Source organism: Nerophis lumbriciformis, linkage group LG38 (genome assembly GCF_033978685.3).
Source record: "Nerophis lumbriciformis linkage group LG38, RoL_Nlum_v2.1, whole genome shotgun sequence".
In the NCBI taxonomy this organism is placed as follows: domain Eukaryota; kingdom Metazoa; phylum Chordata; class Actinopteri; order Syngnathiformes; family Syngnathidae; genus Nerophis; species Nerophis lumbriciformis.
Window position 1 is genome coordinate 10,832,257 of NC_084585.2, and position 13,210 is coordinate 10,845,466.

A 13,210-nucleotide genomic window follows, 5' to 3' on the forward strand; every position below is an offset into this window, starting at 1 on the left:
CTCTTAATTACTGATATCGATATATACAGTTGTGGTATTAACACATTATTATGCCTAATTTTGTTGTGATGCCCCGCTGGATGCATTAAACAATGTAACAAGGTTTTCCAAAATAAATCAACTCAATTTATGGAAAAAAATGCCAACATGGCACTGCCATATTTATTATTGAAGTCACAAAGTGCATTCTTTTTTTTTAAATGCCTCAAAACAGCAGCTTGGAATTTGGGACATGCTCTCCCTGAGAGAGTATGAGGAGTTTGAGGTGGGCGGGGTTGGGGGGCGGGGTTGAGGTAAGGGGGGGGGGGGGGGGAGCAGGGGGTGTATATTGTAGCTGCAAGGGGTTCTGGGGATTTGTTCTGTTGTGTTTGTGTTGTGTTACGGTGCGGATGTTCTCCAAATTTTTGTTTGTCATTCTTGTTTGGTGTGGGTTCACAGTGTGGCGCACATTTGTAACAGTGTTAAAGTTGTTTATACGGCCACCCTTAGTGTGACCTGTATGGCTATTGATCAAGTATGCTTGCATTCGCTTGTGTGTGTGAAAAGCCGTAGATATTATGTGATTGGGCCGGTACGCAAAGGCAGTGCCTTTAAGGTTTATTGGCGCTCTGTACTTCTCCCTACGTCCGTGTACACAGCGGCGTTTTACAAAGTTATACATTTTACTTTTTGAAACTGATACCGATAATTTACGATATTACATTTTAAAGCATTTTTCGGCCGATAATATCGGCAGTCCGATATTGTCGGACATCCCTACTTGACATGAAATGATTACATATGGCTCCATTAAACTTTTTTCGCTAAGTACCACCTTTAGAAAAAAGGTTGTTCTTCGAGTACCACCATAATTACCAACATTAAAAATACAGTAGTGTAGTAGGCCTAAGTATTCATTAAAAACAAGGCCGAGGTTTTATTTAATAAGTACATTTGATATTTTTGGCCACTGTAACGTTACACACAGTTTGAATATAGGAAAATAAAGCACTGTACTTTAAGTGATTATTTGGCGTACCAGTACCACAGTTTGAGAATCACTGCTAGAGATTATTCTCCTCTGACCTTTTCAGACCTAAAGACTGCTCTTGTCGAGAGGAACGACTTTTCTTCAGGGACGAGCAGCCGGAGTACCAAGCTCATTCACGGTGGTGTCCGTTACCTCCAGAAGGCCATCATGAAACTGGATTACGAGCAGGTTGTAAATTGGCCTTGTCACTGTTCTTCTCGCGTGTTCAGTCGCTCATCCTTGTCATGACGTGTCCTCGGTGCAACAGTACATGATGGTGAAAGAGGCCCTCCACGAACGAGCCAACCTCCTGGAGATTGCACCTCACCTGTCGGCGCCACTCCCCATCATGCTTCCTGTTTACAAGTACACTTTCGGCTCACTGGTTTACATGAAAAAGTGGATGTTATTGTTTCCATCTAAACACTCAGGACATACACATGTGCTTCAAGCGTGGGCAGGTGCGTGTACCATACTTGCCAACCCTCCCGATTTTCCCGGGAGACTCCCCAATTTCAGTGCCCCTCCCGAAAATCTCCCGAGGCAACCATTCTCCCGAATTTCTCCCGGTTTCCACCCGGACAACAATATTGGGGGCGTGCCTTAAAGGCACTGCCTTTAGCGTCTTCTACATCCTGTCGTCCGCTTTTCCTCCATTCAAACAGCGTGCCGGCCCATTTACATCATATATGCGGCTTTAATACGCACAAAAGTGAATGCAAGCCATACTTGATCAACAGCCATACGGTATAAACAACTTTAACACTGTTACAAATATGCGCCACACTGTGAACCCACACCAAACAAGAATGACAAACACATTTCGGGAGAACATCCGCACCGTAACACAACATAAACACAACAGAACAAATACCCAGAACCCCTTGCAGCACTAACTCTTCTTGGACGCTACAATGTACACCCCCCGCTACCAGCAAACCCCACCCCCCCCACACTCATCTTTGCACTGTCTCATGCATTGATTTATTCACTGACCGCATAATAACCTGCACCACCTTTCAGATAGCCAAATGCTCATAATAAATTGCGTTTATAATATGCATATATACATGATGAATGCTATACTTTTTTGTGATTCATCACATCAGTTGACTCATTATTTTTGACAGCCCTAATTTAAATGATTACCGTATTTTTCTGGCTATAAGTCTCAGTTTTTTTCATAGTTTGGCCAGGCTCCAGTGTGACTTACATATGTTTTTTTCCTTCTTTATTATGCATTTTCGGCAGGTGCGACTTATACTCCGGTGCGACTTATACTCCGAAAAATACGGTATATTTCATGGTAAAGTCTAATTTTAGGAAGCAGGTAGAAGCAACATTTGCTAGTTTTCCAGTGTTCAAAGCATACTTGCCAACCCTCCCGAATTTTCCGGGAGACTCCCGAATTTCAGTGCCTTCTCCCGAAAATCTCCCGATTTCCATACGGACAACTATATTGGGGCCGTGCCTTAAAGGCACTGCCTTTAGCGTCCTCTCTCACCTGAAAAGGAGACTATCATATATGTCTCCGTTATCCATAGGTTTATCTATAACACACAAAGTAGGCAGGCACGGAGCTATTTCTCAGCGTGTGTTTATACCAGCCGGCACGTTAATACACTGACACACAACATCCGGATTCCCATCATGCATTGCTTCAAAACTACGGCAAGTTGTAATATCCAAAATTTCCAGCCGGACAACAATATTGGGGGCGTGCCTTAAAGGCACTGCCTTTAGCGTCCTCTCTCACCTGAAAAGGAGACTATTATATATGTCTCCGTTATCCATAGGTTTATCTATAACCCATAACACGGTGGCCGAATGGATATAGTCACTCATGAACGGTCGGAGAAGCACAAGGCGGCGGCAACGCAGTGTTATGGGCCACCTTGCAAGCAACATCCCGTTCTCATTTGCGGATGTTTTCAACAAATCCGTGAAGGATTTGTTCCCGGATTCAGAGATCGCTCGCCAGTTCTTTAAATGGCAGAACAAAAGCTACTCAAATAGTGAAAGATAAGTGTTATTTTTTTTTAAAGTAAGCAGCAAGTACAGTACAGTTAGTAGAACAACTGTGTTTTCATTACTGTACTATATATATATATATATATATATATATATATATATATATATATATATATATATATATATATATAAGAAATACTTTAATTTCAGTGAATTCTAGCTATAAATATACTCCTCCCCCTTAACTCCGCCCCCTGGCCCCACCCCCCACCCCCCCAATCTCCCGAATTCGGAGGTCTCAAGGTTGGCAAGTATGGTTCAAAGTAGTTTACATTAGCCTATGAAATTGGTTAAATTTGTAGTTAAAGGGGAACATTATCACAATTTCAGAATGGTTAAAACTATTAAAAATCAGTTCCCAGTGGCTTATTATATTTTTCGAAGTTTTTTTCAAAATTTTACCCATCACGCAATATCCCTAAAAAAAGCTTCAAAGTGCCTGATTTTAACCATCGTTATAAACGCCCGTCCATTTTCCTGTGACGTCACATAGTGATGCCAATACAAATAAACATGGCGGAAAGAACAGCAAGCTATAGCGACATTAGCTCGGATTCAGACTCGGATTTCAGCGGCTTAAGCGATTCAACAGATTACGCATGTATTGAAACGGATGGTTGTAGTGTGGAGGCAGGTAGCGAAAACGAAATTGAAGAAGAAACTGAAGCTATTGAGCCATATCGGTTTGAACCGTATGCAAGCGAAACCGACGAAAACGACACGACAGCCAGCGACACGGGAGAAAGCGAGGACGAATTCGGCGATCGCCTTCTAACCAACGATTGGTATGTGTTTGTTTGGCATTAAAGGAAACTAACAACTATGAACTAGGTTTACAGCATATGAAATACATTTGGCAACAACATGCACTTTGAGAGTGCAGACAGCCCAATTTTCATCAATTAATATATTCTGTAGACATACCCTCATCCGCGCTCTTTTCCTGGAAGCTGATCTGTCCAGTTTTGGAGTTGATGTCAGCAGGCCTGGTAAGCTAGGGTCGATAGGGGGTTTAGCTCGCTCGTCTGCGGGAACAAACTGCCGCCATTGCTTGCCGTGCTACCGAGGTCCTTTGTCCCTGAATTGCTCACACACTCCGGCAGATTCAATGGGGGTCTGGCGGCAGATTTCTTTGACTTTATCGTTGGAAATGCATCTGCTTTGAGTGTCGCAGGATATCCACACATTCTTGCCATCTCTGTCGTAGCATAGCTTTCGTCGGTAAAGTGTGCAGAACAAACGTCCAATTTCTTGCCACTTTCGCATCTTTGGGCCACTGGTGCAACTTGAATCCGTCCCTGTTCGTGTTGTTACACCCTCCGACAACACACCGACGAGGCATGATGTCTCCAAGGTACGGAAAACAGTCGAAAAAACGGAAAATAACAGAGCTGATTTGACTCGGTGTTTGAGAAAATGGCGGATTGCTCCCCAATGTGACGTCACGTCGCTCCGAGAGCGAATATTAGAAAGGCGTTTAATTAGCCAAAATTCACCCATTTAGAGTTCGGAAATCGGTTAAAAAAATATATGGTCTTTTTTCTGCAACATCAAGGTATATATTGACGCTTACATAGGTCTGGTGATAATGTTCCCCTTTAAGAATCTCTCACTTTTATACTGTTTGTTTCGTGGGAAATGCAAATGGCACCGATTCAATATAATGGCCCTTGTGCGCATTGTGTCCATTAACAATCAACATACAGTAGATATTTACTCTGAAAAGCCTTCCTGTGGCCTCACCACATTTATTATTTGTTTTTCTAGATGGTGGCAACTGCCTTATTATTGGGCCGGAATCAAAATGTACGACTTGGTTGCCGGCATCCAGTGCCTAAAGAGCAGCTATATGCTCAGTAAGACCAAAGCCCTGGAGCTCTTCCCCATGCTAAAGAAGGACAAGCTGGTGGGAGCCATCGTCTACTATGATGGTCAGTTACCTTTCAAGCCCAGTCGGATCTTTGTTTCATGTAAACCCTTGCAGAGCAGCTGATTCTTTTGATGTTGTCTCTTCCGCCGAGAGGTACTGCACTACCACTGTGCAGATCAAACTTGTTCAAGGAAAGCGGAAACTAAAAAGAAATCTCGAAAAAGGTCTTTAGTGGAAGCCTGGAAAGCATGTTGACTGTCGGCTCTGCAGCAATAAATGTCCTTTGTAGTCTGCAAAAAATGAAATCTAAGTAAGATTGAATATCTCAAATAAGGGTGATATTTGCTTATTTTCTGTCTAATAGGATACTTCTTCTCACTAAGCAGATTTTATGTTAGAGTGTTTTACTTGTTTTAAGGGTTTTGGTCCTAAATGATCTCAGTAAGATATTACAGCTTGTTGCTGAGATTTGATTACCTATATTGAGTAAAACATGCTTGAAACTAGAATATCAACTGTTGCAAAGCTGTGTCATCAACACTCACAAGTATAAAACTACCTTTTTAAAGTAATAATTTCTTACTTCAAGCATGAAAAAAAAAATCATGACTTTGACACAGTTTTGTCTAATAATTAAAACAGATGACAGCCAAATGGACTTTGCTGTTTTATTTTCAATGAAACAATAGAAAATAGGTACTCATATAGTAGTACAGTTGGCACAGTACAGTGAACTGACAGTTAATATTTAAACATTTTACATGTGACATTTCTAACAATTTTGAACAGAAATAGTTCATGCACATTCAGATGAATTCTTCAAAATTACAATTAAACATTTTTGGGCCAGGGGCCGGGCTGTATATATGCGCACTAATTGACTGAAAGAGCACGCACTTGCCGCGATAATGTCATGTTATCGATGGAAAAATGCATTTTTAGACAATATGATTTGCCTGAGCGGCTAGGAGACCCCGAGAGTAACAAGCGGTTGCCTTGTTGCCTTTCCATTAAGAACAATAAATTAGTTTTTAGTATAAGTTTGCTGGTTTCAAGAAATGTAATGCCGAGCGCATATCATTATGTCAAGATAATGGCACTAGCATTTACTTGATTTAAGAATATTTTTCAACATATTGAGCAAAAAGGTCTCTTTTTTTTTTTTCTACCAAGAAAAGTGCACTTGTTATTAGTGAGAATATTCTTATTTTAAGGTATTTTTGGGTTCATTGAGGTTAGCTAATTTTACTTGTTTCTGAGTAAATAACACATTTGACAATGTACCGGTACATACACTGCAAAAACTGAAATCTAAGTAAGATTGAATATCTCAAATAAGGGTGATATTTGCTTATTTTCTGTCTAATAGGATACTTCTTCTCACTAAGCAGATTTTATGTTAGAGTGTTTTACTTGTTTTAAGGGTTTTGGTCCTAAATGATCTCAGTTAGATATTACAGCTTGTAGCTGAGATTTGATGACCTATATTGAGTAAAACATGCTTGAAACTAGAATATCAACTGTTGCAAAGCTGTGTCATCAACACTCACAAGTATAAAACTACTTTTTTTAAGTAATCATTTATTACTTCAAGCATGAAAAAAATAAAATCATGATTTTGACACTATTGTGTCTCATAATTAAAACAGATGACAGCCAAACGGACTTTGCTGTTTTATTTTCAATGAAACAATAGAAAATATGTACTCATATAGTAGTGCAGTTGGCACAGTACAGTAAACTGACAGTTAATATTTAAACATTTATCATTTCTAACAATTTTGAACAGAAATAGTTCATGCACATTCAGATGAATTCTTCAAAATTACAATTAAAAATTTTTTGGCCGGGGGCCGGGCTGTATATATGCGCACTAATTGACTGAAAGAGCACGCACTTGGCGCGATGATGTCATGTTATCCATGGAAAAATGCATTTTTAGACAATATGATTTGCCTGAGCGGCTAGGAGACCCCGAGAGTAACAAGCGCTTGCCTTGTTGCCTTTCCATTAAGAACAATACATTAGTTTTTAGTATAAGTTTGCTGGTTTCAAGAAATGTAATGCCGAGCGCATATCATTATGTCAAGATAATGGCACTAGCATTTACTTCATTTAAGAATATTTTTCAACATATTGAGCAAAAAGGTCTCTTTTTTTTTCTACCAAGAAAAGTGCACTTGTTATTAGTGAGAATATTCTTATTTTAAGGTATTTTTGGGTTCATTGAGGTTAGCTAATTTTACTTGTTTCTGAGTAAATAACTCATTTGACAATGTACCGGTACATACACTGCAAAAACTTAAATCTAAGTAAGATTGAATATCTCAAATAAGGGTGATATTTGCTTATTTTCTGTCTGATAAGATAATTCTTCTCACTAAGCAGATTTTATGTTAGAGTGTTTTACTTGTTTCAAGGGTTTTGGTCCTAAATGATCTCAGTAAGATATTACAGCTTGTTGCTGAGATTTGAGGACTTATATTGAGTAAAACATGCTTGAAACTAGAATATCAACTGTTGCAAAGCTGTGTCATCAACACTCACAAGTATAAAACTACTTTTTTAAAGTAACCATTTCTTACTTGTTGCCTTTCCATTAAGAACAATAAACTAGTTTTTAGTATAAGTTTGCTGGTTTCAAGAAATGTAATGCCGAGCGCATATCATTATGTCAAGATAATGGCACTAGCATTTACTTCATTTAACAATATTTTTCAACATATTGAGCAAAACGGTCTCATATTTTTTTTTCTACCAAGAAAAGTGCACTTGTTATTAGTGAGAATATTCTTATTTTAAGGTATTTTTGGGTTCATTGAGGTTAGCTAATTATACTTGTTTTGGAAAGTCTTGACAAGCCACATTTTCTTGTTCTATTGGCAGATAATTTTCCTTAGTTCAAGTAATATACCCCTCATTTTATTTAATTTTTTCTTGTTTTTGAACACTGACTTTTTGCAGGTGGCTGTTCAGCTGACTGTGAAAACTATGTCTGCGGGTTCCTTTCTGAAAGACAACTTTTTTATATCACGTGTTGATACAAAATGACAGACAAGACAACAGTGTCTTGTGATTCCAAAAACCCAATCCAGGTAGAATTTGCAGCCCTTTTCTTTCCCTGAATGCCCCATTATGCAGTTCTGGCTGGTTTGCTGCACATTTGTGTTCTACATTCCGCCACTATGTTTTGCTCGAAGGCATGAGAGAGGGCAGGGCGGAGGGGGGGGTGACTTGCAAATACCTTTTCTCGATTCGTACCATCTGGTACAGTCATGCTTGTGACATTTCCAAGTCTGACCTTTTCTTGGTTGATGTGAGCTCCAGAGAGGCACTGCCAACATTGGTGGGGTAGACTACGCAACAAATGTCTTGGTTTCTTCCTTATTTTCTCTGCAGACAAACAACCTGGTGTGAATTGTATCTAGCTTAGTGATAGAGTCACTGTGCATCCCTTTGTCCTCTTTACACACGATATGTAGACCCATTTAGAAAAGCATACTCTCTCACCAAGCATTTTCCCGGTGTTGCTCTACAGGACAGCACAACGATGCCCGTATGAACCTGGCTATTGCCCTCACCGCTGCCCGCTATGGTGCTGCCATGGCCAACTATACGGAGGTGGTTCACCTGCTAAAGAAAAAGGACCCGCAGACCGGCTCTGACAAGGTGTACGGTGCGCGATGTCGGGACGTGCTTACAGGTGGGATAAATTGCTCAAATGAATGCTGTTTCTCTACTGTCGATCACATGATCATGCATAAATTAGATGATTTTTGTTTGGTTTTGTATTGTGTAGTTATATTTATATGGTAATTAATATTCTGTGACTGTAAATTGTTTGCTTGTTTGCTTCAATCAATCAATGTTTATTTATATAGCCCTAAATCCCAAGTGTCTCTGTTACCGGGAGGGCATTCCAGAGTACTGGAGCCCCAATAGAAAACGCTCTGTAGCCCGCAGACTTTTTTTGGGGCGCTGGGAATCACTAATAAGCCGGAGTTCTTTGAACGCAGATTTCTTGCCGGGACATATGGTACAATACAATCAGCAAGATAGGATGGAGCTAGACCGTGTAGTATTTTATACATAAGTAGTAAAACCTTAAAATCACATCTTAAGTGCACAGGAAGCCAGTGCAGGTGAGCCAGTATAGGTATATATATAGGTATATATGTATATAAAGGTATGTACAGTATAGATGTAATATGATCATTTATTTATTTAATATGATCAAACTTTCTTGTTCTTGTCAAAAGTCTAGCAGCCGCATTTTGTACCAAAAGTTCACTATTCTTTATTTATTTTAAATTGCCTTTCAAATGTCTAATCTTGGTGTTGGCTTTTATCAAATACATTTCCCCCAAAAATGCGACTTTTACTCCAGTGCGACCTATATATGTTTTTTTTTCTTCTTTATTATGCATTTTCGGCCGGTGCGACTTATACTCCGGAGCGACTTATTCTCCGAAAGATCCGGTAGTAAAACCTTAAAATCACATTTTAAGTGCACAGGAAGCCAGTGCAGGTGAGCCAGTATAGGTATATACAGGTAAAAGCCAGTAAATTAGAATATTTTGAAAAACTTGATTTATTTCAGTAATTGCATTCAAAAGGTGTAACTTGTACATTATATTTATTCATTGCACACAGACTGATGCATTCAAATGTTTATTTCATTTAATTTTAATGATTTGAAGTGGCAACAAATGAAAATCCAAAATTCCGTGTGTCACAAAATTAGAATATTGTGTAAGGGTTAAATTTTGAAGACACCTGGTGCCACAAACTAATCAGCTGATTAACTCAAAACACCTGCAAAGGGCTTTAAATGGTCTCTCAGTCCAGTTCTGAAGCCTACACAAACATGGGGAAGACTTCAGATTTGACAGCTGTCCAAAAGGCAACCATCGACACATTGCACAAGGAGGGAAAGACACAAAAGGTTATTGCTGAAGAGGCTGGCTGTTCTCAGAGCTCTGTGTCCAAGCACATTAATGGAGAGGCAAAGGGAAGGAAAAACTGTGGTCAGAAAAAGTGTACAAGCGATAGGGATCACCGTGCCCTTGTCAAGATTGTGAAAAAAAACCCATTCAAAAATGTGGGGGAGATTCAGAAGGAGTGGACAGCTGCTGGAGTCAGTGCTTCAAGATCCACCACCAAGAGACGCTTGAAAGACATGGGTTTCAACTGCCGCATACCTCGTGTCAAGCCACTGTTGACCAAGAAACAGCGCGAAAAGCGTCTCACCTGGGCTAAGGAAAAAAAGAGCTGGACTGCTGCTGAGTGGTTCAAAGTCATGTTTTCTGACAAAAGCAAATTTTGCATTTCCTTTGGAAATCGAGGTCCCAGAGTCTGGAGGAAGACAGGAGAGGCACAGGATCCACGTTGCCTGAAGTCTAGTGTAAAGTTTCCACCATCAGTGATGGTTTGGGGTGCCATGTCATCTGCTGGTGTCGGTCCACTCTGTTTCCTGAGATCCAGGGTCAACGCAGCCGTCTACCAGCAAGTTTTAGAGCACTTCATGCTTCCTGCTGCTGACCTGCTCTATGGAGATGGAGATTTCAAGTTCCAACAGGACTTGGCGCCTGCACACAGCGCAAAATCTACCCGTGCCTGGTTTACGGACCATGGTATTTCTGTTCTAAATTGGCCCGCCAACTCCCCTGACCTTAGCCCCATAGAAAATCTGTGGGGTATTGTGAAAAGGAAGATGCAGAATGCCAGACCCAAAAACGCAGAAGAGTTGAAGGCCACTATCAGAGCAACCTGGGCTCTCATAACACCTGAGCAGTGCCAGAAACTCATCGACTCCATGCCACGCCGCATTAACGCAGTAATTGAGGCAAAAGGAGCTCCAACCAAGTATTGAGTATTGTACATGCTCATATTTTTCATTTTCATACTTTTCAGTTGGCCAACATTTCTAAAAATCCCTTTTTTGTATTAGCCTTAAGTAATATTCTAATTTTGTGACACACGGAATTTTGGATTTTCATTTGTTGCCACAGTTTTTCCTTCCCTTTGCCTCTCCATTAATGTGCTTGGACACAGAGCTCTGAGAACAGCCAGCCTCTTCAGCAATAACCTTTTGTGTCTTTCCCTCCTTGTGCAATGTGTCGATGGTTGCCTTTTGGACAGCTGTCAAATCTGAAGTCTTCCCCATGTTTGTGTAGGCTTCAGAACTGGACTGAGAGACCATTTAAAGCCCTTTGCAGGTGTTTTGAGTTAATCAGCTGATTAGTTTGTGGCACCAGGTGTCTTCAAAATTTAACCCTTACACAATATTCTAATTTTGTGACACACGGAATTTTGGATTTTCATTTGTTGCCACTTCAAATCATTAAAATTAAATGAAATAAACATTTGAATGCATCAGTCTGTGTGCAATGAATAAATATAATGTACAAGTTACACCTTTTGAATGCAATTACTGAAATAAATCAAGTTTTTCAAAATATTCTAATTTACTGGCTTTTACCTGTATATATATATATGCATATATGTATATAAAGGTATATACAGTATAGGCGTAATATGATCAACATTTCTTGTTCTTGTCAAAAGTCTAGCAGCCGCATTTTGTACCAACTGTAATCTTTTAATGCTAGACATAGGGAGAGCCGAAAATAATACGTTACAGTAATCGAGACGAGACGTAACGAATGCATAAATAATGATCTCAGCGTCGCTAGTGGACAAAATGGAACGGATTTTAGCGATATTACGGAGATGAAAGAAGGCCGTTTTAGTAACACTCTTAATGTGTGACACTGCTTGTTGATGCTTTTATTTGTTTCTGTATGGTTTAGTTATAATTATATGCTTTTACTTGTACTTGTATTGAGTTTGTGGACCCCAGGAAGACTAGTGTGTTGTTGTGGCAACCAGCTAATGGGGATCCTTAATGAAAATCAAAAATGAAAAAATGACCTCAGCTAGTGATTTTCTGTTTCAGGAGAGGAATTTGATGTTAAAGCCAAATGTGTGATCAATGCTACGGGGCCCTTCACGGACTCACTGAGGAAGATGGATGACCAAGAAAGTCCAAACATCTGCCAGCCCAGTGCCGGCGTGCACATTGTCATCCCTGGCTACTATAGGTGTGTTACATGCAATGTTACCCCTAATTGTTCATGTGTCTGAGCTAGGGGTGTAACGATACGTGTATTTGTATTGAACCGTTTCGGTTCGGGGGGTTCGGTTCAGTTCAGAGAGGTATCGAATGAGTTTCCACACAAACATATTAAGCTAAGCTAAAGTCTTAACAAGCTGCTGTGCTTCCTTCTGCCTGTCTCTGTCAGTACACAGCACCCAGCATTGTCCCACACACACAACCATCTGATTGGTTACAAACAGAGCGGTAACAGCCAATCAGCAGTGCGTATTCAGAGCGCATGTAGTCAGTGCTTAGCGTTTAGCAGGTAAGCATCAGGCAGCGGACTCTCCCAAAATTATAATAAACACCTCCCAGTCAACTACTAGTAACATCATTATGAGCCCGTTGAACTTCTAGAAATATAAACTGCAGCTCAGCTCGCTCGCAGTCCTGGCTTGAGGTGAAGGCTAATTCACATTTAGCGTAACGTTAGCTCATTTTGCGGTGTGTGTGTGTTACGGACAGCAAAGCCCTGTCTGTCTGTTATTTCCCTTTACCTTTTTCTGTGTTGATTGAGCTGTGTTGAAGCAGCAAAAAAAGACATTATGTTTAATGAAGAGTTTATGTGTCTGACAGTTGATATAATAATGTAACTGCATCATAAAGCCTACATGAACTCCATGGTGTTCAGGGATGAATAGTCTCTCCTATTGCTATTGTACTATTTTTTCAGCTATAGTTACATTAATCATTAGTAATGGAGCAGTCTAGTTTTGAATGGCAGGGTCCCTGCTATCACATGTTGATAAAAATATAACATTTACATAATAAAAATCAACTGCAGGCTTCCCAAATGCTGTAATAAAATTAAGCATGATGAGTTGACTTGAAACTGTTTAATGTTGCACTTTTTATATGTAGAAGAAAAGTTTTGTCATTTTATTTAATCTGAGCAACAACTTGAGGCAGTTTAATGTGGATTAACGTGGGCAGAATTATTATAGTGTTCCCAATGTTAAAAAGGATAAAGCCATTGTTTACAAATTTGGTAAATAAATAACCAAAAAAATGTATATTTTGTTGTTTTCTTACCGAACCGTGACCTCTAAACCGAGGTACGTACCAAACCGAAATTTTTGTGTACCGTTACACCCCTAGTCTGAGCACATGCAGAAACTCCCTGAGCATTCACTGGGCCTCA

The 13,210-nt window shown here is 39.9% G+C and overlaps 1 protein-coding gene across 2 annotated transcripts in view; it reads left to right on the forward strand.

Annotated features, from left to right (window-relative positions):
* The window catches only part of gpd2 (glycerol-3-phosphate dehydrogenase 2 (mitochondrial)), a 68,629-nt gene that overhangs the window by 17,108 nt on the left and 38,311 nt on the right, over positions 1-13,210 (forward strand). For both annotated transcript variants that reach the window (XM_061932352.1, XM_061932351.1), the window contains exons 4-8: positions 1,074-1,198; positions 1,278-1,375; positions 4,808-4,971; positions 8,449-8,613; positions 11,869-12,013. In XM_061932352.1, the coding sequence (XP_061788336.1) occupies positions 1,074-1,198; positions 1,278-1,375; positions 4,808-4,971; positions 8,449-8,613; positions 11,869-12,013 (697 nt within the window). The remainder of the gene's footprint in view (positions 1-1,073; positions 1,199-1,277; positions 1,376-4,807; positions 4,972-8,448; positions 8,614-11,868; positions 12,014-13,210) is intronic.